Source organism: Molothrus ater, chromosome 26 (genome assembly GCF_012460135.2).
Source record: "Molothrus ater isolate BHLD 08-10-18 breed brown headed cowbird chromosome 26, BPBGC_Mater_1.1, whole genome shotgun sequence".
In the NCBI taxonomy this organism is placed as follows: Eukaryota; Metazoa; Chordata; class Aves; order Passeriformes; family Icteridae; genus Molothrus; species Molothrus ater.
In genome coordinates this window covers 6,014,154-6,036,252 of record NC_050503.2, presented here as the reverse complement: position 1 = coordinate 6,036,252, position 22,099 = coordinate 6,014,154, and the positions used below count along the sequence as shown (strand labels likewise).

Genomic DNA, 22,099 nt, shown 5'->3' with positions numbered 1-22,099 from the left:
AGTGTGCTGGGATCTGATAAATCACTAAATTGTCACTTCTAAATGCTGCTTGCAATGAAAACATTGTGTATAAACCCTCCTGAATGGTGTTACATTTGTCTGCTATATTTCTTCCCTCCCACCCCACCACTGCTGCTCTAAGTATGATCCCTTAGTAGCTCAGTCTTTCTTTGTGTTTTGTTTGACATTTATGCCCACCTCCCCCAAAGCTCTGGGGGTTCTTTTCAAAATATGATACTGATTTTTTTTCTTGGTTAAAAAAAAAAAAACTGAAATACACACACACACTAAAGAAGCAGGTCTCCATGGCTTTTAAAGCCCGCTCATCCCCTCAGGTGCCGCTCTGGGCGCCGCCATCTTTGAACCGGGCACTGCCTCCGCCGCCGGCGGGCGTTGCGCGAGTTCCCAGCGGATTTTTTCCACCGCGCCGCCCTGATCGGTCTTCTCCGCCCATCCCGCCGCTCTCGCCGCTTCCTCCGCTCCCTCCGCCGCCGCTCCCGCCAAGACGCAACGCAGCTATGCCCGCCTTAACAAACATGGCGGCGGCGCGCCCTGCCCGCCCCTGCCATTGGGGGAGGTGGTGACGGCTCGCCGTGATGATGCACAAAGCGCGCGACGGCCTGGTGGCGGGGCCCGGTAGGAGCGGGGCCGGTTCGGGGCTGGGCGGGGCTGAGCCACCGGGACGGGCCCGGGCCGGGAGCGAAGGGAAGGGACGGCACCGGGGGCACCGGGGAAGGCCGGGGAGAGGCGGGGAAGGGGCGCCTGGGGGGGCGGGCCAGGCTCGGGGGTCCCTTTTTGCCACCCCTCAGGTGAGGCCCTGCCCCGATGCCGCTCCTAAACAGGCTCGGAGAGCGGGAAAAAGGATTTTAGGGAGTGAAAATGCAGGAAAAAGGATTTTAGGATGGCTCCGAGGATGTTCTAGGCAGGAGAAAGGAATGAGTCCATCCCAGGCCTTGAGTCCATTCCCAAACCTTGGGAATGGAGCAGTCATTGATTTTCAATTTAATTTAATTAATAATTATCTGCCATTAAAATCAAAGATTTCGCCCTAGAGCTCCCCAAGCTGTGATTTCCCCCGTGGCTGGTTGATTTGAAAGCTCCTGTTTTCCTTGGATTTGACTTTGCCACCGTGGATAACAATCACAGCCCGTTTTTGGGGCTGTTTATCCAAATCAAAGGAGTTTCTCCCCTCCCTCTGGATCCCCCTGGATCGGGATAGAGGCGCCTCAATCCCGGGTTTTCCTGGCTCGGGGTTTTTTTGGACTTCCAGGTGCTTTTTCCATGGGCTGGGAGGCTGGAGTTTGGCCTGGAGGGAGCAGATTTGGGATCAGCCAGGATCTGGAGGAAATCTGGGAAATTTATCCCAGGGTTATCCCGATCTGAGGTTGGGATAAATCTGGGGGGGACTATCCCAGTCTTTTCCTCAGTTTTGGGGACTTTTCCCCCCTCCAAATCTCCAAAATCTGGGAAGGGGCTGAAGAATTCCTGAGGAAAATTGGGAAGGGGCTAGGGAATTTTTGGGAAGGGGCTGGAGAATTTCTGGCAAAGGACTGGAGAATTCCTGAGGGAAACTGGGGAAGGAAACCTTGGAAACTTTTAATCCCCATCCCTGCAGATTTCCAAGGGCGCAAACTCCCAACTCTGCCTGCCTGACCTCAAAGCTCAATCCCAGCGTACCCCATAAAAAAACCCCAAAAAAAACCAACCCCAGATCCTTGAAGAACCCCGATTTTTCCCGGTTTCCCAGAGGGTTTGAGGGATGCCCAAGAAATTCCAGGGGGAGAACAGCAAGTCGGCAGCGGCACGTGCCCGCAGGGCCGAGGCCAAGGCGGCGGCGGAGGCACGGCGGCAGCAGGAGCTGGAGGATGAGCTCTGGAAGGATGAGGACAAACACGTCCTGAGGAAGGAGCAGAGGAAGGTGGGGATCCCGAAATCCGGAGAGAGAGGACGTTCCTGGGGTGGGTGTGACCCCCGGGGATCTGTGTGCCCTTCCCAGGAGGAGCGGGAGAAGAGGTGCCTGGAGCAGCTGGAGCTGCTCCATCCATGGGTCCATCTGTGGATCCATTTATGGATCCATCCGTGGATCCATCCACGAATCCGTGGGTCCATCCTTTGATCCCTCCATGGATCCCTCCATGGATCCATCCATGAATCCATGGATACCTCCATGTATTCATTCATGAATCAATCCATGGGTCCATCCATGGATCCATCCATCAATCCATCCACGAATCCGTGTTCCCTCCCAGGAGGAGCGGGAGAAGCGGCGCCTGGAGCAGCTGGAGCGCCGCAAGGAGCTGCAGCGGCTGCTGGAGGAGGAGGACTCCAAGCTCAAAGGGAAAAGTCCCAAGCAGGGAAATCCTGGGAAAATTACCCGGGCCCAGATCGAGGAGAATGTCCGCAAGGAGCAGCAGCAGAGGGAAAACACAGATGCAGGTTTGGGAATTCCCATGGGAATTTTGGGCTGGGGAGCCGCTGCTGCTCCAAGAGACACCGTGGGAATGGCTGAGGGAAGCTTGGGGTTCCCGTTCCTTGGAATTGTCCCCAAAAAATCCTGGATGTGGCACTTTGGGGATGGGGTTTGGTGTTGTGTTTGATCCCAAAGCTCTTTTCTGGATGTGGAATTCTGTAGAATTCTGTGATTTATACTCCTGGTCCTGGGCTTCTTGATTTTCTATGTCTTTCCCATTCCCACATTTCCCATTCCCACATTTCCCATTCCTACATTTCCTTTTGCAGAGGAAAAACTGATTTGATTTTTTTTTTTTTAGGAAAAATTGAGTTTTCCAAGGAAAAAAAAAAAATTCCTGAGGAAAAATCTGAGTTATTCAGAGGGGAAGATTCCAGATGAAAAATTGAGTTTTTAGAGGAAAAATTAAGGTTTTTAGAGGGGGAAACGGACTTTCCCCGGGGGATTTTAAAGGAATTCCCGAGTTTTCCAGAGGCATGTTCCTGTTTTCCCGAGGGAATTCCTTAGCATTCCCGGTTTTCCCGGCAGGGGAGAAGGAGAAATCACACCTGGAGCTGCCACTGGAGGAGAACCTGAACCGGCGGCTGCCCGAGGAGGGCTCTGTGGAGGCGCGCAGCATCGAGGACGCCATCGCCGCCCTCAGGTGCGCCCCGACCCCGAATCCCCGCCAAATCCCCCCCGATTTCCCCCAAAGATGGTCCCCTGGGAGTTGGGATCACAGCGGGAAATCTGGGATTTGGGGTGGCTAGGGAGGGGGTGCTGTGTCCTGGAGTTCTGGGCAGGCAGAGGGTGGGATGGGGGTTCCTGTGGGACTGGGGGATTGGGAGATCTTGTGGGATTGGGAGATGTGGGAAATCCTGTGGGGTTGGGGTGTCCCTGAATTCCATGGAGGGTTCCTGTGCAATTGGGGGATACAGGAAATCCTTTGGGATTGGGGCCACTTCCTTTGGAATCAGGCTGCCCCTGCTGTCCCTGGGGCCATTTTGTTTGGAATTGGGGCATCCCTGGTGCCATTCCCTTTGGGATCAGGGCAGTTTCCTTTGAGACCAGCTCCATGCCTGTCCTTGTGCCCTTGGGACTGTGTCCCTCCATGTCCCCATCCCCTTGGGATTGGGGCCACCCCTGCTATCCATGGTGCCATTCCCTTTGGGATCGGGACCATTTTTTTGGGGCTGTGTCTATCCCTATCGCTGTCCCTCCCAGCATGCCTATCCCTGTCCATAACCCCTCACTGACCCTGTCCCCCCATGACTATGTCCTTCCCTGTTCCCTGGCGTGTCCCAGCCCTGTGCCCATCCCTTCCTGATGTGTCCCCGTCCCCCAGCGTGTCCCTGTCTCCCGTGTCCCTGTCCCTCCCTGTGTCCCCATGACCATGTCCCTCCCTGTCCCCCTGCGTGACCGTGTCCCCCCCATGTTGCCATCCCCTCCTGACGCATCCCTGTCCCCAGTGTGTCCCTGTCCCCCTGTTACTATGTCCCTCCCTGTCCCCTGCATGCCCCATCCTCTCCTGACCATGTCCCTCCCTGTCCCCAGCGTGTCCCAGCCCCTGGAGCGCCACCCCGAGCGCCGGCTCCGCGCCGCCTTCGCCGCCTTCGAGGAGCTGCAGCTGCCACGCCTGCGGCGGGACAACCCCAACATGCGGCTGAGCCAGCTGCGCCAGCTGCTCAAGAAGGAGTGGATGAGATCCCCCGAGAACCCCCTGAACCAGCGCCACAAACCCTACAACAGCCACCAATAGCCTTGTGCCTCCCCGGACTGGGATCCTCGCCAGGACCCTTCTACCCCCGCGGGGTTTTTGGGGTTTTTTCTCTCTCTCTTCCCCCATGGATTTGGGGCGAGCTCGAGGTTGGACTGATGCCACCTTCTCCTTTCTGAAATTCCCTGGGAAAAGCGGCTCTCAATGGCTCTCAGCTGTCCCTTGGCGTTCCCTCCTTGGAGTTCTGGAGTTGTCACGTGGAAAATGCTCCTGGGGTGTGAGCCTGAAGAGATTCCAGACCCTGGATCTCCCCTGGGTGTCCCTGCTCCTGTTTCCTCTGGGACTGGGGTATCCCTGAAACCCCTGCTCCTGGGATATCCATGAAATCCCTGCTCCAGTTTTCTCTGGGACTGGGATATCCCTGAAATCCCTGCTCCCATTTCTCTGGGATTGGGACATCCCTGAAATCCCTGCTCCTGTTTCTTTGGGATTCGGATGTCCTGAAATCCCTGCTCCTGGGATATTCCTGAAATCCTTGCTCATGTTTCTTTGGGATATCCCTGAAATCCCTGCTCCTGTTTCTTTGGGATTCAGATGCCCCTGAAATCCCTGTTCCCATTTCCTTTGGGATTGGGATGTCCCTGAAATCCCTGCTGCCATTTCTTTTGGGATTGGGATATCCCTGCTCCTGTTTCCTTTGGGACTGGGGCCATTTTCTTTGGGATTGGCCCATCCCCGAAATCCCTGGTGCCATTTCCTTTGGGATTGGGGCTATCCTTGGTCCTATTTCCTTTGGGATTGGGGCAGAAGCGTTGGGAAGAAGGAAAATACCTCAGGGAGGAGTGGGAAAAGCCTTTCCTGGGGGGGACAGGCACTCCAGGTGACATTCCCAGTGTCCTCTGGAATGCTGGAGCCCCAAATCCACCCGGAGGAGGGATTCCCATTCTTTGGGAATGGAATTCCTTCCCAGGAATTGGTCTGGAGGTGCCACACAACTTCCCAAAATCCCATGGGATTCATCCACGCTCATCCTTTTCCCTCTTTTTGGGGCTGCTCCCCCTGGGCTGGGCCCTGTTCCCACATCCCAGAATCCCCAAATCCAGCCAGGGAGGAGTGACCCCCCCCCACACACCCCTTGTGTGAGTTTGGTGTGTTTGAATTCAATTAAAAATTTAAAGAAAAAAAACAAAATCTGATTAAATTGGGGAAGGAATAATTTGGGAAGGGTTTGAGGGGGATTCTTTCCCTGCCTTGCTCAATTTTATCCCTGAAAATGTGGAAGATCCCACTGGAATTGGGGGTGGAATTCCTGCTTGGACTGGGGGGGTTCTCTCCCTTTGGGACCCCCCCCAGGTTGTTCCTGAGGAGGGGAATCCCCCATTCCCACTGCTTCTGGAATGAGGAACCCCCCGGAGTGTGTCCCCCCCTGTTTCCCTTCCCGAATTCCAGGGGTGTCCCCCATCCTGGGAATTCCCCTTCCCAATTCCCTTCCTTTTCCCATCCCCATTCCCCACTCCCATTCCCTGTTAAATTCCGCATTCCCCGTTCCCATCCCTATTCCTGTTCCCATTCCTTGTTCCCCTTTCCCATCCCCATTCCCTGTTCCCCTTTCCCCTTCCCAATCCTATTCCAAATCCCATTCCCAGTGTCCCCTCATCTCCCTCCCATGGGATCAAGGGGAATTGAGGGGACCCCAAAACATTTCCAGGGTCCGTCCCCCCCCGGCTTTAGGGGATTTGGGGGAGCCCCTCCATCCCAGGGGGGTCCCCATTAAAGGGGGGAATCCCCCAGCAGGGGGAGGGGCGGGATTAGTGGGGGATCCCCTATTTCCCGTGGGATTTGGGGGAATCCCGCAGTGCGGGGGGGGGGGAGGTTCCGATGTCCCGCCCCCCACCCCCCCGGCAAAGCGGCTCCTGAGGGGACGGGGGGGATCCCCACTGCAGTGGGGGGAGGGGCAGAGTAGGGAGGGGATTCCCTCTCCCTCCCCCCTCGGGGACTCCCCTCCCCCCTTTTTCCATCACTTGGGGGGGGGGGGAGAGAGACGGGACATTGCCATGGCAACGAGCGAGGCGGGGCGGGGACAAGCGGGGCTGCAGTCCCGCGAGGTCGGCTGGCATGGGGGAAGCCCCCCGGCCCCAAATCGGGCATCCCCCCCCAAATCGGGCATCATCCCCCCAAATCGGGCACCCCCCCTATATCGGGCATCCTCCCCCCATCCCCGAGGCCCCGACCCTTCCCGCCCGGCCCCTCCCCCGCCCGGGTCCCGCCCTCTGCAGCACGCCCTCCCCTCAGCATCCCCTCCCCCCTGCGCCGAGCGGGGATTGCGGGCGTGGGATTGAACAGAGGGACAGGGACACACGGAAAGGTGACACACGGAAAGGTGGCACACCGTCAGGGATAGCGACAGGGACATACAGACAGGGGACACGGACACATGGACAGGGACACACGGACACATGAACCGGGACACACGGATAGGGACATACAAACGGGGACAGGGACACCCGGACACGGACATACGGACAGGGGACAGGGACACAGGGATATGGACCCCGTGCTTTGCACACACCCCCATGCTCACCGCTCCTCGCCCCCCGTTCTTTGTTCCCCGCAAACCTCCGCCCCTGCCCACCGAACACCCCATGCCAACCCCGCTGCTCACCCCCCCACTCCCCCCACGTCCCCAAATCCCCGTGGTGTGACAAAGGACCGGGAGGGGCTGCGGGAAGGGGGCGACACTCCAGCCTCCCCCCCACCCCGTGTGTGACACGCCCAACCCGAGGTCACCCCGCGCCCCCTCCCCACCGCCAGCACCCCCGGGGGTGACACCGACACCTTAGCGGGGGGGACAAAGCCCCACCCGGGGGCCGCCCCGATGTTACCGGGGGGTCAACGCGGGGGGTCCCCATGGTGGGGGGTGGGGGGGGAGCCGTGGGTGGGCGATCGCCCCCGGCCCCGCGGCTGCGGCGGAGCGCGGGGAGGGGACCCCGTTAGGCGGCGGGATTTATCCGCAGCGGCGGCCCGGAGCCTCCGGGAAGCCCCGGGAAGCCCCGGGAAGCCCCGGGAAGCCCCGGGAGGCGGCGGGGCCGGTGCGCGCGGCTGCGCGTGTGGAGCGACATCGCAACGGCGCCGCATCGCTGCCCGCAGCCCCCGCGGCCGCCGCCTGCGCGCTGGGGAAACCGAGGCACGGCGCGGCCGGGAGGGGCTCGGCGGCACCGCGGAGCCGCTGTCCAGGCTCACCCCCGGCCCCCGGTTGTGCCACCGGGACCCGCCGGGATCCCGGGCTCGGCGCCGCACGTGTCGCCGCCGCCGGGCCATGGTCAGCGGCGGCAGCGCCCGAGGGCAGCGGAGGCCGGGGGTTGGCGGCAGGTGGGTGAATTTGGGGGGGGGGGTCTGCGAGGGTGGGGACCCCCACCCCCCCCCTCCGCTCCAGGGGTGGCTGCCGGTGCTGGGGAAGCCCGTGGCTCGCGGGAATCCCGGGAATCCCCCGGCTCGGGGGGATCCCCCAGCTCGCGGGAAGCCCTCGGCGCAGCGGCGGGGAGGGGGTGCCCGGGAGGGTTGGCAAGGGGAGGGGGCACCACGGAGGGGTTCCCCGGTGTTCCCAGGCTCCGGGGTGTCCGAGGCCTGCTCAGCCCCCTCCGGTGCGGCGGCAGGGGGGAGAGTTGGGGCGGGGGGGTGCAGAAGGAGCCCCCGGCAGTGACAATGAGGACGCTCTGAGAATGACAGTGGCCGGCTAAAAATATCGCGGGCTGCCACCCACCGCCAGCGCCGCGGCCTCAAGGTCACTGCCCTGCCGGGGGAGACGCGGGGGCGTGGGGCGGGGAAGCCCTCGACCCCCCCGCACGCTGCTGTTGTCGCCAGTGTCGCTCCGCCGAGCCGAGAGCCGGCAGCGCCCGCCGCCCCCGGGGCCCCCCGACGCTCCTCGTAGCACGGGGCCGTGGCAAGTGAGCGGGCGCGGGGGTGGCAGCGGCGGGGGAACACCCCGGGGGTGGCAGCGGCGGGGGGGGTGACACTGCGGGGGTGGCAGCGGCGGGGACCCCGTGGTGGCATTCCCCGGTGTAGGGTGTGGGGACAGAGGGGATGTCCTGCCTGAGTGGTGACGAGGGTGGGGACAGCAGGGATGTTCTGTCTGGGGGGTGTTGTGGTGTGTGGGGACAGTGGGGACGCCCTCCCGGCGGGTGTGGGGACAATGGGGATGTCCAGCCTTGGGAGGGGACGGCTGTGGGGACATCAGGGTCGCCCTCCGTGTGGGTGTCCTCCTTGGGGGGTGTTGTGGTGTAGGGACACTGGGGACTCCCTCCCTGCGCTGTTTGTGGTGTGGGGACATTAGGGACTCCCCTCCCTGCGGGATTCGGCTGCTCGGGGCACCCCCGGCTGATGGAGTCAGGGGATTTGGGGGTCCCCGTCCTTGGGGACAATGTAGCTGCTTGTCACCAAAGACGTGAGTGCGGCTGAGGGCTTGGTGGCACTCGGGGCTCCCTCGGTTTTGGCCGCCAGCTGCTGGGGTGGCACAGTGGGGTGGCACTGATGGCACAGGGGAGTGACAGCGATGGCGCAGTGGGGTGACACCCGGCTCAGCAGCCACCAAAAGCAGGGGGACCCAGCGCCACAAGCGCAGCTGTGACACTGGGGTGGCACGTCCCACAGCCACCGGAGCCGGCGGGCCCCGGGGCCGCAGCCGAGCCCGGGGGGCACCGGGGGCTCCGGGCGGGTTCGGGCACCACGTGGCCCTTGCAGCTTCGACGTGCGGGGCACAGCCTTCGAGACGGGGACCGTGGGGACACATGGGGACCTTCGCGCCCCTCGCGACCTTCCCGGTGACCTTGGTCCACCGCTGGGGACCCTGCGCTGGGGGGGACACTGCGGGGACCCCCTCGTCAGGGTGAGGACCCCCGCCCCGCAGCGGGGACACGGGGCTCCACAAGGGCGTGGGCGAGCTTTGGGAGACCCCCCTCCCATCGCCGAGGGCTTTGTGGCGGTGCCAGGGGCGGCGGGCACGGCCGTGTCCCCTCCGGGTGGCCCGGAGCGGGGGTCGGCGGTGGCCCGGCGGGGGCAGCCAGGCGGAGCGGCTTTGTCCTTTGGCTGAGCCGAGCGCGTGAGGGAGGCGCAGGGAGAACCCGGCGCGGCGGCTTTGTCTGGGGACGCCGGTGCGGTGGCGGCCAAGGGGGGGCGTGGGGAGCCCGGACCCACCCCCCCCACCCCCCCCCCCCGCTGCACCCCCCGGGACCCCCCAGCCCAGCCCCACGCACCCGCGGGGCCCCAGGCAGGTACAGTGGCCCCTGCCGCGCGTCCCCTCCCGAGGCGGGCGGGATGGGGATGGGGTCCCCCCTTGGGTTGGGGGTGTCGCGGGGGGGATCACGGCTGTCTCTGCCAGGCCTTGGGACATGGGGGCTGTGGCCGTGTCCCCCGGATTCAGCGGCGGTGCCGGGTGTCCCGGCGGGTCTCTGCGGAGGGATTTTCTCGGGGAGACCCCGGCACCAGGCGGGGATCCCCCAGCGTCGCGGCGGGGCCGGGGAGCTTCGGGTGTCCTTGCGGGTGTGCCACCTCCTGCGCCTCCCCCTGCGCTGTGGGGGACACACGGACGCCCCAGGGGTGGCACCGGGCCCGATTCTGCGTGGGGGAAACCCCCCCAGGCCGGGCACTGCACCTGTGCCCCCAACCCGCTGTGCCGGGGGGGGGGACACGGGGGGGACCTGGGGGTCGCGGGTGTCGCCACCCCCGAGGGTCCCCCCGTGGCACGGCTGGGCTGAGCCATCCCGCTGCTTTTTGGGGAGCCGCGTGGCCTCGTCCTGCTTCCTCTCAGCCGGTTCTGTGCCCCCCCAAATCACAGTGAGCCCCCCTGCCCTGCCTTCGGGGGGCAGCGGCGGTGCCGCCCCCGGCCCGCCCCTCGCCGGCGGGTGGGCAGCGGGGGCCGGGGGCTCCCGCGGGCACCGCCAGCTGCTCCCGGCCTGGGACATATGGCCAGGACTTGGCGGCGGCCGCAGGAACCGGGGCCACGCGGCGGATTTTTGGGGACGGACGGGGGGGGCAGCCGGGGGTCTGACGCACTTGGTGCCCCCGACCAGCCCCGGGCCGTGGTGGCGGCTGGCGGGGAGCCCCGGTGACCCCGCCCGGGGTCACCGTGCTGTCCCCGCAGCCCCGAGCAGCGCAGGCGGGGGTCACTCTGCTTTCCCCGCGGTGCCACCAGCCCGGCTCCCCCAGGATTCGTGCCCCACCCCGCAGAGATACCCGGGCAGGAATTAGTGAGAGTGGAATAAATAAATCACCCGCGGGGAACCCGCCGCTATTTATAGCCGCGCCCTCCCCTTCTCTGCAGTTGCTCCGAGGCAGCGCCTCCGCTGCTCCGGGCACGGGGGGAGCGGGGGGTCCCCTTGTCCCCCCGCTGCCACCCCACTGTCACCCCCGAGGCGCTGGGGGCTGCTGCAGGCCGGCCATGGGGTGTCCCGGCGCGTGTCCCTGCCGCGGGAGATGCTGTCACTCTTTGCTGTCGTCTCCCAAGGGTCCTGCCCCAGCATGGTGGCATCTGCACCTCTCCCTTGTCCGTTGTCCCCGTGTGGAGGGTGGCAGAGCCACCCGTGGGTGTCCTGATACAGCGTCACATCCTGGAGCAGGGACACTGGTGGCCGTGGCTCAAGGACACGCAGTGACAGTGGACCTGCCATGTCCCCATCCCCATCCCCACCTTGGGGACGATGGGGACAGGCAGGACCACCCCGGGCATGCAGCCACCAGCCAGGGTGTCCCCTTGGGGACAGGGACAGGGGACAGGGAGCAGAGACTGGGGACAGGGACAGGGACAGGGGATAGGGGACAGGGACAGAAGGCCTCCCCGGTTTGTGGGATCCATCCCTGGGGATGTTCGGGCAGGGGGAAGATAGATCTGGGCCGTTTGCCACCATCCAGAGCAGTGAAGCCACCACGGAGCGGTGCCTCATGAAATATTCACCATCCCCAGCCCGCGGTGGCCTCACCCACCCCCATCCGAGGTGACAAAACTTTTCCCGGCTGTGGGCCTGGCACAGCCTCAGGGCAGGGCCCTGGAGGCTGGGAGGAACATTTCCCCTCTGTCCCTGCCCGCTGCGGCTTTTTCATCACCACGCCGAATATTAAAAAGAAATCGGAGCCCATTTTCCTGCCATAAATTTGGCAGAATGGAGAGAAAACGATCCGGCCCTGGAGGGGAGCCAGGCCCGGCCGCACACCGGGAGCAGCGGGGCGCTGGAGCTGGCCCCACTTCCCCCGGGGCTCCCGGGGTACCGGGGGCAGCTCAGGGACTGCGGAACCGGGGCCCCGTAGCCCCCCGGGAATGGGGACAGTAGGGGCTGTCCCCTGCTGGTGGCCTCAAAGCCCAGGAGGCGCTGCAGGGATGGGGGAGCCCCCGGGGGGTCGGGGGTGATTTGGGGTTTGGGGTCTGGGGAGTTGTGGGGTGTTGTGCAAGAGGGGTTTGCGGGGTGGCAATGGGGGTGGAGCAGTAGGGCCGCTCGTGCTATGGGGTTTTGGTGTGACAGAGGCACCCATGCAATGGGGTTTTAGTGTGGTGCTGCCCCTCACAGAACAGGGTTTTGGTGCAATGGGGCCCCCTCGTGCAATGGCGTTTTTTTAAATGGTGCAGCCCCTCATGCAACAGGGTTTTAGTGAGACACAGCTCCTCGTGCAATGGGGTTTTTGTATGGTCCAGCCCCTCAAGCAATGGGGTTTTAGTGTGACACAGCCCACCGGTCTATGGGGTTTTAGTGAGACACAGCCCCTTGTGCAATAGGGTTTTCATGTGATGTAACCCCTTGTGCAATGGGGTTGGTGCAGTAGGGCTGCTCGTGCAATGGGGGTTTTTGTACGGTGCAGCCCTCGTGCAATGGGGTTTTTATGGGATGTAATCGCCCATGCAATGGGGTTGTTTGAATGGTGCAGCCCTGTGTGCAGCAGGGTTTTTATGGGATGTAATCCCCCATGCAATGAGGTTTTCGTGTCAATAACCCCTCATGCAATGGGTGGTTTTTATGGGATGAAACCCCCCGTGCAATGCGGTTGTTGGTGCAATAGGGCCCTGCATGAAATGGGGTCATGGGTGTGGTGCAGCCCCTCCTGAACAGGGACATCAGTGTGACACAGCCCTGTGTGCCAAGGAGACACTCGTGTGACAAAGCCCCTTGTGCCGTGGGGACATTGGTGTGACACAGCCCCTCGTACAAAGGGGACATCAGTGTGACACAGCCCCTCATGCCATGGGGACACTCCTGTGACATCCCCTTGTGCCCGGCACTCGCTGGTGCAGGGCACACTGTGACGCCTGGGGGTGGCACTGCCAGGGCAGGACCCTCCTGGGCAGTGCTAGCTCTGTCACCGGGGGGGTTTGGGGACCCCCTAACGCTGAGTGTCCCCTGGGCAGGCGTGGAGGGAAGCCCATGGCCCCCGGACCCCCGGACCGGCCCCGCACCCGGCCCCGGCCCCGCAGCCCCTGACGGCCCCGGGACCCCCCCGGGCGGCCCCGGGGAGCCCCAGCAGGTACGGCGGGGGTCACGGGGGGTGTTTTGGGGTGCAGTGGGGGTGTTTGGCGTGCACTGGGGGAGTTTTGGGGAGCACCGGGGATGTTTGGGTGCACGGGGGTGTTTTTGGGGGGGACAAGGGGGGGTGATGAATTTTGGGGTGCAGCGAGGCTCGAGGGTGGGGAGGGGGTCCCGAGGGGTGCTGAAGGTCTGGGATGGGGAGGGGGCGTTTTTGAGGAGGGGGCCGCGGGGTCCCGGGGTCTCCGGGAGGGCACGGAGGGAGCAGGAGGTGCGGCCAACATAAGGGGGCGTGACCAAGGGCGTGGCGCGGTGCTCGTCAGCGGGGGCGGGGGCTGCACGGACCAGTCAGATCGCGGGATATGCTCGGACCACGCCTCTAACCCCGCCCCCGGCGCTCCGGAGCCGCCGCCGCGCGCCCCCGGGACCGGCTCGGGCTGCGGCGGCGGCGGGACCGGGACCCGGCCCTAGCCCCGCGGGCAGGCCCCGGGTACGGCAGGTACCGGGCACGGCAGGGCCGCACCGGGAGTGGGGGGAGCCGCGGCGGAGCCCCCCCGGCAGCCCTGGGCACGGCGGGACCGGGCACGGCGCGTTCGGGGGCGGCGGGGACGCGCAGCCGTCGCTCGGGACCGGGGATGTCCCGCGGCTGCGGGGAGGGGACAGGGGACAGCGGCCACCGGGAGCGGAGGGTGGCCGCGTCCTGGCGGCCGTGTCTGCAGCGCGGGGGGCGGGACGCGGTTCCGTGGGCAGGACACGGGCACGGGCACGGCCTCGCGGACAGGACGTGTCCCCTCGGGCGGGACGCGTCCCTGTGGTCACCGTGTGTCCCCGCCACGGGCAGGACACGGCCACGTCCCCCACGAGCGCCACGCGTCCCCGCCGTAGGCGGGACACGGACCTGTGGTCACCGCGTGTCCCCCACGGGCAGGACATGTCCCCACAGACAGGACGTGTCCGTGTGGTCACTGCGTGTCCCCCACGGGCAGGACGTGTCCCCACCGCCGTCGAGGCCGGGCAAAAACCCCCCGAGTCCGGGCGGGATCCCCTCTCCCCGCATCCCCTCCCCGGCCACCCACCGTGTCCCCCCGCGTGTCCCTTGTCCCGCAGGTCGCCCCCGCGCCGCCGAGCCATGCGGGATCTCCCGGTGCTGTCGCCAGAAAAGCCATGAGCAGCTATCGCTACAATGGGGGGGTGGCGCGGCCCCGGGGCCCCCCGAGCGCCGCCCGCATCCCGCAGCCGCCGCACCGGGACCCGCAGCCGTCGCTGCCCTGCCCCAGCCCCCGCCTGCAGGTTGTGGTGTCCCGGCCCGAGCAGCCCGGGACGGCGGAGCCCGGCCCCGCCGCGGCCCCCCCGGGGCAGGGGGCGGCGGAGGAGCGGCGGAACCAGAACATCGGCTACAAGTTGGGCCACCGGCGAGCGCTCTTCGAGAAGCGCAAGCGGCTCAGCGACTACGCGCTCATCTTCGGCATGTTCGGCATCGTGGTGATGGTCACCGAGACCGAGCTCTCCTGGGGGGTCTACACCAAGGTGGGGAGGGGTCTCAGGGTGGGGATGAGGGAATCCGGGGTCCGGCTGAGCTCACGGTGGTTCTATGGTGTCGTAGGAATCGTCGTATTCGTTCGCCCTGAAATGCCTTATCAGCCTCTCGACGCTCATCCTGCTGGGGCTCATTGTCATGTACCATGCCAGGGAGATCCAGGTGAGCGTCCCTGGCCGGGGCGGGGCGGGGGGGGGGGGGGGGGGGGGGGGGAGGGGCACCTGCTGGCACCTGGCTGGGGGTGTGGCACCGGCAAAAAAACCCAAAAAACAAGGAAAAACCCGACTCCTCTGTTCCCGAAAATAAATAAAAAGAAGTTTTGGGTTTATACTAAAACAAGTCATCCTTAAAATAATACCCATGAGTTAACATACCCCATAAGTTAATACCTCCTCAAATTAACCAAAATTGCCCCTTAAATTATCTCAAAACCCCTCAAATGAACCCAAACCTCCGCAGCTGTTCATGGTGGACAACGGCGCCGATGACTGGCGCATCGCCATGACCTCGGAGCGTGTCTTCTTCATTGCGCTGGAGCTGCTGGTGTGCGCCATCCACCCCATCCCTGGGCAGTACCTGTTCACCTGGACGGCCCGGCTGGCCTTCACGTACGCGGCCTCGGTGGCCCACGCTGACGTGGACATCATCCTGTCCATCCCCATGTTCCTGCGGCTCTACCTGATTGGCCGCGTGATGCTGCTGCACAGCAAGCTCTTCACCGATGCCTCGTCACGCAGCATCGGCGCGCTCAACAAGATCAACTTCAACACGCGCTTTGTCATGAAGACCCTCATGACCATCTGCCCTGGGACGGTGCTGCTGGTCTTCAGCATCTCCTCCTGGATCATCGCTGCCTGGACTGTGCGCGTCTGTGAGAGGTGAGGGGCTGGGGAGGCAGGGGAAGGTTGGGGTTTGAGGGCTCTTGTTTTGGGCTTATCATGGGATTTTCATGGGGTTTTTGTGGGTGGAGGGAAAGTTCGGGATTTAGGGGTTCCATTTTGGGGTTTTCGTGGGTGAAGGTAAAGGCTGTAGCTTAGGGGTTCCCATTTTGGAGTTTTTGAGTGTGGAGTTAAAGGTCGGGGTTTGGGGGTTCCAGTTTTGGAGTTTTCGTGGGGTTTTCATGGGGTTTTCATGGGTGGAGGCAAAGGTTGGGGTTTAGGGGTTCTATTTTGGGGTTTTCATGGGTGGAGGCAAAGACCATCTTTTAGGGGTTCCATTTTGGGATTTTCACGGGATTCTAAGTGAGGGGGTTTTGGTGGGAGGGGCTGGGGGTGCAGCTGAGGAGGTATCGGGGAGTTTGAGTGGTGGGGAGACCGCCATGGTCAGGATGTTTGGGGTTTGTCAGGTGGAGTTGTCCCCAGGCTCCTCCGTGTCACCCTGGGCTGGGGCCTGCTGGGGCTGGGGGTGACAGAGAGGGAACCAAGAGCTGGGGGGTGGTGAGGGGATGAAAACTGGGGGTCTCTCGGGGGAACCAAAGGTTTGGGGTCTCACAGAGGGGTATGAAGGTTGAGGGTCCTGCAGAGGGGTGCAAAGAGCTGGAGCTGCCACGGGGACCAAAGATTTGGAGTCCTGCAGAGGGGACCAAAGTTTTGGGGTCCCACAGAGGGGTCCGAGATTATGACATTGCCACCGAGGGGACCCTCCAGGACTTGCCCTCAGGATGCTCCTCAGCTGCTCCCTGCGGGTGTCCGGGATGTCCCCGCAGGGTGCCGGGATGTCCCCGCGGGGTGCCAGGAATGTCCCCGCGGGGTTCCCGGGATGTCCCCGCCGTGATCCTTGCCCCTGCTGGTTTCAAGCCCCCCCCAGCCCCCCCGGGGTCGTGCATTAACCGCTGTTGTTTTCCCTCCCTGCCCGCTCTGCTGCTTGCAGGGACAAACTGTGAGTGACCGCGGGGACTGTCCCGAGTGACCGCAGGGACCGTCCCCCGCCCCAGGCTTCTGCTCCCCGAATCCCCAGAATTTAGGATTGGCTGCGGCCGGGGGCGGGAGGGGGGCGCGGAAAGGGGCCTGGAGCCCTTTTCGTCTTGGAACCTCAGCAGCTGCTTCCTGTCCCTTCCCCGCTATCCCCTGCCTTGGGGACCTCCGTGGTGGCTGTGGGGGACTTTCAGAGAGACCCCACAAGGAGCTGGGAGTCTCCAAAGGGTTTTTTTTTCTCCTGGGATCTGACTTTTGTCCCTTCACCTTTCCCCTCCTGGCCCCGCACGTTTTGGGTTCCTTGGTGGGGAATCCCGGGTGTTCCTTGGGAATGCGGATCCTGGGAATTGTCACCGTGCTGTCACTTCCGCCCTCACCCTGGGCTGTGCCTGCCAAGTCCCTGCCGGGTGAGGTTCCAAGCCCAGACCGGGTTGGGAAGCAGCAATCCTAAATTCCTGATGCTTGAGACCCCACAGCCCCACCCCGGCTTGTTCCTCTGTCCCTTTTCCCTTTTCTGACCCCATTTTCCCTTTCCCCAGTCCCATTTCCCCTTTTCCCATCCCATTTCCCCCTTTCCCCATCCCATTTCCCCCTTTCCCAATCCCATTTTCCCCGTTTCCCGCCCCATTTCCCCGCATGTCCCTGTCCCCCTGCCCGGCTTGACTGCTGCTCCGTGTCCCCCAGCCAGGCTTGTCCCCACCCTTGGGGACAGGGGGGTGGTGGCACCACGGCATTTGTGACATCGGAATCTCACAGTGTCCCCCATTTTCCCCCCCGGTATCACCCGCGGTGGCCTTTGGGGGTGAACGGTGACATCGGCATCCCGCGTTGTTGGGGACAGTGGTGCCACCTCTGTGCTGTCCCCTCATTGTCCCAGGGGGACACAGCCTGGCCATGGGACATCCCCATGGTGTCCCCAATTCCATCTTGGGGACAACACCTCAAATCCACTGCAATGGGCACAAAATGGGGAGAGGAATTCAATTATGCTGGTGACAGCAGTGACAGCGGTGCCACCGCCCTGTGCAGGTACCACGACAAGCAGGAGGTGACCAGCAACTTCCTGGGGGCCATGTGGCTGATCTCCATCACCTTCCTGTCCATCGGCTACGGGGACATGGTGCCACACACCTACTGCGGCAAGGGCGTGTGCCTGCTCACCGGCATCATGGTGAGCGTGGGGACAGCCAGGGGACACGGCTGGGGACAGGCTGGGGACAACGAGAGGAGACAGGCAGGGACATGGCAGGGTACACCAAGAGGGGACACTGTGAGGGGACACTGCATGGGGACATACCAGGGGACACCAAGAGGGGATATGGAAGAGTACACCAAGAGGTGACACCATGAGGGGACACCGCCTTGGGGACACCGCGAGGAGATTTTCCACTTGGGAAAAGAGATTATTTTTAACTCCAGATTGAGAAGCAAACTGGAATTTCCGCTTCCTGCCATGTTTTTTTTTTAATTTTTAAACCCAAATTAATGCAAAAATGCAAACAAGGGGGGGGAGACAATGCTGTCCTCAATGTTCCCACAGGGCGCCGGCTGCACTGCGCTGGTGGTGGCCGTGGTGGCCCGGAAGCTGGAGCTGACCAAAGCCGAGAAACATGTCCACAACTTCATGATGGACACGCAGCTCACCAAGCGGGTGAGAGTGCCTGGCTTGGCCCAAAAAATGGGGAAATCCCAGTAAAAATGGGAAAAAATGTTAAAACTGGGGAAAACTCCATTAAAATGGGGAAAATCCCATTAAAAATGGAAAAAATACGGTTAAAATTGGGGGAAATCCCATTAAAACTCATTAAAATGGAAAAAATCCCATTAAAACCCATTAAAATGGGAAAAATCCCCTTAAGACCGGGAAAAACCCATTAAAACCTGGAAATACCACATTAAACTGAGAAAAAAAATCCATTAAATTCATTAAAATCTCAATTAAAATTGCAAAAAAAAACAATTAAAAGTGGGAAAAACCCCAAAAATAATGTGGAGGGAAATGGGAAAAAATGGGAAAAAGCCAATTCTGAAGTCCCTTCATGGGTGACTGGTGGGATTTGGGGTCGCAGGTGAAGAACGCCGCTGCCAACGTGCTCAGGGAAACGTGGCTCATCTACAAGCACACCAAGCTGGTGAAGAAGATCGACCACGCCAAAGTTCGGACCCACCAGCGTAAGTTCCTTCAAGCCATCCATCAGTAAGTGCCACCGCTTTTCCTGCTTCCTTGTCACCCCCCCTGGCCGCGGCCCTGTCTCCAAAGGGGGTGTGTCCCCTCCGGGTGGGTGACAGATGGTCAGCATTGGGGTGGCCTGGGTTTGTCACCCTAGCGGGTGTCTCTGCTGGGTTTGTCACCTGGTTTTGGTCTCTGTCCTGTCCTTGTCCCCTGCCTTTGTCCCCATCTCCTGGCCTTCACCTCTGCCCCATTCCTTGTCCCCATTCCTCGTCCCCTGTCCCCCATTCCCAATGTCCGCCTCCCCTGGCCTTGTCCTCTATCCTGTTCTTGTCCCCTATCCTGTTCTTGTCCCCATTCTTGTCTCCTGTCCTTGTCCTCATTCCTTGTCCTCTGTCCTCTCTCTCTTTGTCCCCATCCCCTGTCCCCTGTCCTTGTCCTCCATCCGCTGTCCCCATCCCCTGTTCCATCCCTTTCCCCTTGTGCCATTCTGTGTCCCCCACCTCTGCTGTCCCCTGTCCCTGTCCCTGTCCCCATCCCTGTCCCCCTCCTGTCCCTGTCCCTCACCCCCCACCGGTCACCTTTGGGATGACCCCCAGACGCCTCCATCTTCCGGGTGGGGTCTGCGGGTGGCCTGGCTGGGACAGGGGGGTCCCTTTGGGTCCCTTTTTGGGGTCCCTTTGGGGTGGTGGTGGTGTCGCTGCCGTGCTGTCCCCTCGCCTTTAACCCTTTGTTTTCCCTCTGCTGCGCTGCCCCCGCAGAGCTCAGAAGTAAGTGCCCCCCTTCCCCTGTCCCCCCAGCTTCACATGGGCTCTGCCGCCACATTTGGGGTGGGGGGGACCCTCCCGGGGGGGGCTGGTTTGGGGGGGAGGGGCTGCGCTTTATGGGAGGGGCTGCACGTCTGGGGGAGGGGCTGCATGGGGGGGGACAGAGATGACAGCACTGCCGGGGGGGGTCACAGAGCTCCTGAGGGGGGTGACAACGCTGCTGGGGGGTAACAGTGCTACCGGGTCGGGGGGAGGACACACCACGCTTGCAGGACGACAGAGCTGCCAGGGGGTGAGAGCGCTGCCAGGAGTGTCCCCAAGACTGCCATTGTCCCCTCAGGCTGAGGAGTGTGAAGATGGAGCAGCGCAAACTCAACGACCAGGCCAACACCCTGGTGGACCTGGCCAAGGTGAGCTCCTTCCAAAAACCCCATTGTTGTGGGGTCAGACCAGCTTTGAACCTCCCATTTTTATGGGATCAGCCCCTCCCCAAACCCCCCATTTTTATGGGGTCAGACCCAGCTCCTACCACCCCCTGTTTTTATAGGATCAGACCCTCCTCAAAGCCCCCATTGTTTTGGGGTCACACCTATCCCTGACCCCGAACATCCCATTTTTTGCGTGGCACTGATCCCTGCCCCCACACCCCAATGTTTTTGGGGTCTTGCTGACCTGTGCCCCCACACCCCTGTTGTTTTGGGATCCCCCTGACCCCAACCCCCGTTGCAGACACAGTCACTGACCCCTTCCCCCAAAGTCCCCCTATTTTTGGGATGCCCCTGACCATGCCCCATTGCAGACGCAGTCGGTGATGCCTGACTCCAAACCCCCCCTATTTTTGAGGTGCCCCTGACCCCAAACTTCCCCTTGTTTTGGGGTCCCCCGACCATGCCCCATTGCAGACGCAATCAGTGATGCCTGATTCCACACCCCCATGTTTTTGGGGTCTCTCTGCCCCCACGCCCCCTATTTTTGGGGTGCCCCTGACCGTGCCCCATTGCAGACTCAGTCGGTGATGCTGGAGCTGCTCTCGGAGCTGCAGGAGCGCCATGAGGAGCTGGGCCGGCGCCTGGGGGCCCTGGAGGCGCAGCTGGAGGCCCTGGGGGGGCTCCTGCAGGCGCTGCCCGCGCTGCTCGGCCGCGCCCTGCGCCAGCCGCCGGCCCGGACAGCCCCGGGGACAGCCCTGGGGACAGCGGGGACACCGCGGGACACCACCGCGCCCTGCAGCCCCTGCCACGGCAGCGACAGCAGCGACAGCCCCCGGCACAGCCCCCGGCACAGCCCCCGGGATAGCCCCCGGGCCGCCTCGGACAGCGGATGAGGGACAGAGGCAGGACACCTGTGTGTCACCCGTGTCACCATGTGTCACCCGTGTCACCTCGGACAGCAGCTGAGGGATGGCAGTGGGACACCTGTGTCACTGTGTGTCACCTCGGGATGATGGGGACAGCACCATGTCACTGTGTGTCACCGTCACCCCGGACAGCGGCTGGAGGATGGCAGCAGGACACCCATGTGTCACCCATGTCACCGTGTGTCACCCATCTCACCTCGGACAGCGGCTGAGGGACAGCTGCAAGACACCCGTGTTGTGTCACCATGTGTCAGTCACCTCAGGGTGATGGGGACAGGACCATGTCACCGTGTGTCACCACGTGTTGCCGTGTGTTCCCTCAGACAGCAGCTGAGGGGTGCTGGGGACACCCCCCTGTCCCCTTCTGTCACCCTCCCACCCCTTTGGACTGTGGCAGTGGGGTGGGGGGCCATGGTACACCCCCGTGTCACCTCCTGTCACCTGGGACAGTGGGTGACGCCGTCGGGGGAGGGGGTGGGGGGCATTGGGGACACCCCCAGACCCCTTTGTGTCCCCCCCAGCCCCAGGAGGGCGGTTTTGGGGTGCAGGGGGGGGGTCTCAGAGCCCTTTGTACCTCCCTGGTTTTGGGGTGCAGGGGGGTCTCCCATCCCCTCACTCCCCCCGCGGTTTGGGGTGCGAGGGGGGTCCCCGTGTTTATCTCTGGCCATCGTGTGGCCGTTCCCGTAGCTTTGTTCTGGAAAGCTCTGTATAAAATCTCCTGCGTTCACTGTGCTGGACCCCCCCAACCCCCCCCGGGACCCCCTCAAAATCCCTCCGGGACCCCCCCAAGTGGTGGGAGCCGAGCTGAGCCTTTTTTTTGGGGGGGGGGGGGGTGGGAGAGGGGAGGGGACAAGGGACAGAGGGGACAAACCAGGAGCCATGAGTGGTTTTTGGGGGGAGGCTGAAATTTGGGGACAGGGTGGGGGGTTCGGAGGGGGGGGGAGACCCCCGTGGTGACCCCCAAAATGGGGTCGGGGGGGGTGTATTTTTTTGGGGGAAGGGTCTCCATTCGTGGCTCTGCCCCCAAAGTGACCTTGGCGATGTCACCGTCACCTCTCCGTGCCTCAGTTTCCCCCAGCTGGAAAATTGGGGGGGGGGGGGGGGGGGGGCACCCCTGGATGCAATACTGACCCTCTGGTGGGGGTCAGGACCCCTCCCCACAGTCCTGGACACCCCTCCGGGTCCGGTTCTGCTCCCTCCGTGCTGTGGGGGGGTCGTGGGTGGGATTTGGGGTTTTTTGGGGGGGCTGAGGCGCAAATTAAAGGAGCCTGAACTGGACGTGTCGCTCTCTGCTCGGCCTGGGGGGGTTTGGGGGGATTTTGGGGAGGTTTGGGGGGGTGGTTGTGTTTTAGGGGGATTTTTTGGGGTTTTGGGCCGATTTTGGGGGATTTTTGGGTTTCCCCCTCCCAGGAGTTCCCCTGGCCCTGGGAACTTTGTGGAGGTGACAAAACCCCGCGTGGGTTTTTGGGGCAGATTTTGGGGGACCCCAGACCCTTTTTGGGGCGCCAGGAGGGTGAGGGACACTCCGCGGGTAGGGGAGTGGGGTGGTGGCGCCGTGGTGCCCCCGTGCGACAATCGGGGTGGTGCGGGGCTGTCAATGATTAACGTGCGGTGCCGGGCGGCGGTGGCACTGGTGGCACTGCTGGTGGCACTTCTAGTGGCACTGCTAGTGGCACTGGGGAGCAGCCAGG

General features: G+C 62.9%; 2 protein-coding genes across 5 annotated transcripts; both read left to right on the top strand.

Moving 5' to 3' along the window:
• The first annotated feature begins 503 nt into the window (after nt 1-503).
• Nucleotides 504-5,357, top strand: CCDC124 (coiled-coil domain containing 124). Of its 3 annotated transcripts, none has more exons than XM_036399582.2 (5): nt 504-636; nt 1,748-1,918; nt 2,250-2,436; nt 2,999-3,113; nt 4,004-5,357. In XM_036399582.2, exons 2-5 carry the CDS (start codon nt 1,760-1,762, stop codon nt 4,206-4,208), a joined length of 666 nt encoding a protein of 221 aa, XP_036255475.1. In that variant the 5' UTR covers nt 504-636; nt 1,748-1,759; the 3' UTR covers nt 4,209-5,357. The 3 variants fall into 3 exon arrangements, with proteins under 3 accessions (XP_036255475.1, XP_036255474.1, XP_036255473.1); XM_036399581.2 differs by lacking the exon at nt 504-636 and adding an exon at nt 783-1,270; XM_036399580.2 differs by lacking the exon at nt 504-636 and having other exon boundaries at nt 783-1,918.
• A 2,027-nt stretch (nt 5,358-7,384) lies between these two features.
• KCNN1 (potassium calcium-activated channel subfamily N member 1) lies at nt 7,385-21,313 on the top strand. 2 transcript variants are annotated; one of them, XM_054517382.1, is made up of 10 exons: nt 7,385-7,535; nt 12,553-12,668; nt 13,775-14,194; nt 14,271-14,366; nt 14,664-15,082; nt 17,147-17,288; nt 17,658-17,768; nt 18,187-18,314; nt 19,395-19,464; nt 20,058-21,313. In XM_054517382.1, exons 3-10 carry the CDS (start codon nt 13,832-13,834, stop codon nt 20,373-20,375), a joined length of 1,647 nt encoding a protein of 548 aa, XP_054373357.1. In that variant the 5' UTR covers nt 7,385-7,535; nt 12,553-12,668; nt 13,775-13,831; the 3' UTR covers nt 20,376-21,313. The 2 variants fall into 2 exon arrangements, with proteins under 2 accessions (XP_054373357.1, XP_054373358.1); XM_054517383.1 differs by lacking the exons at nt 7,385-7,535; nt 12,553-12,668 and adding an exon at nt 13,131-13,166.
• Nucleotides 21,314-22,099: the final 786 nt, after the last annotated feature.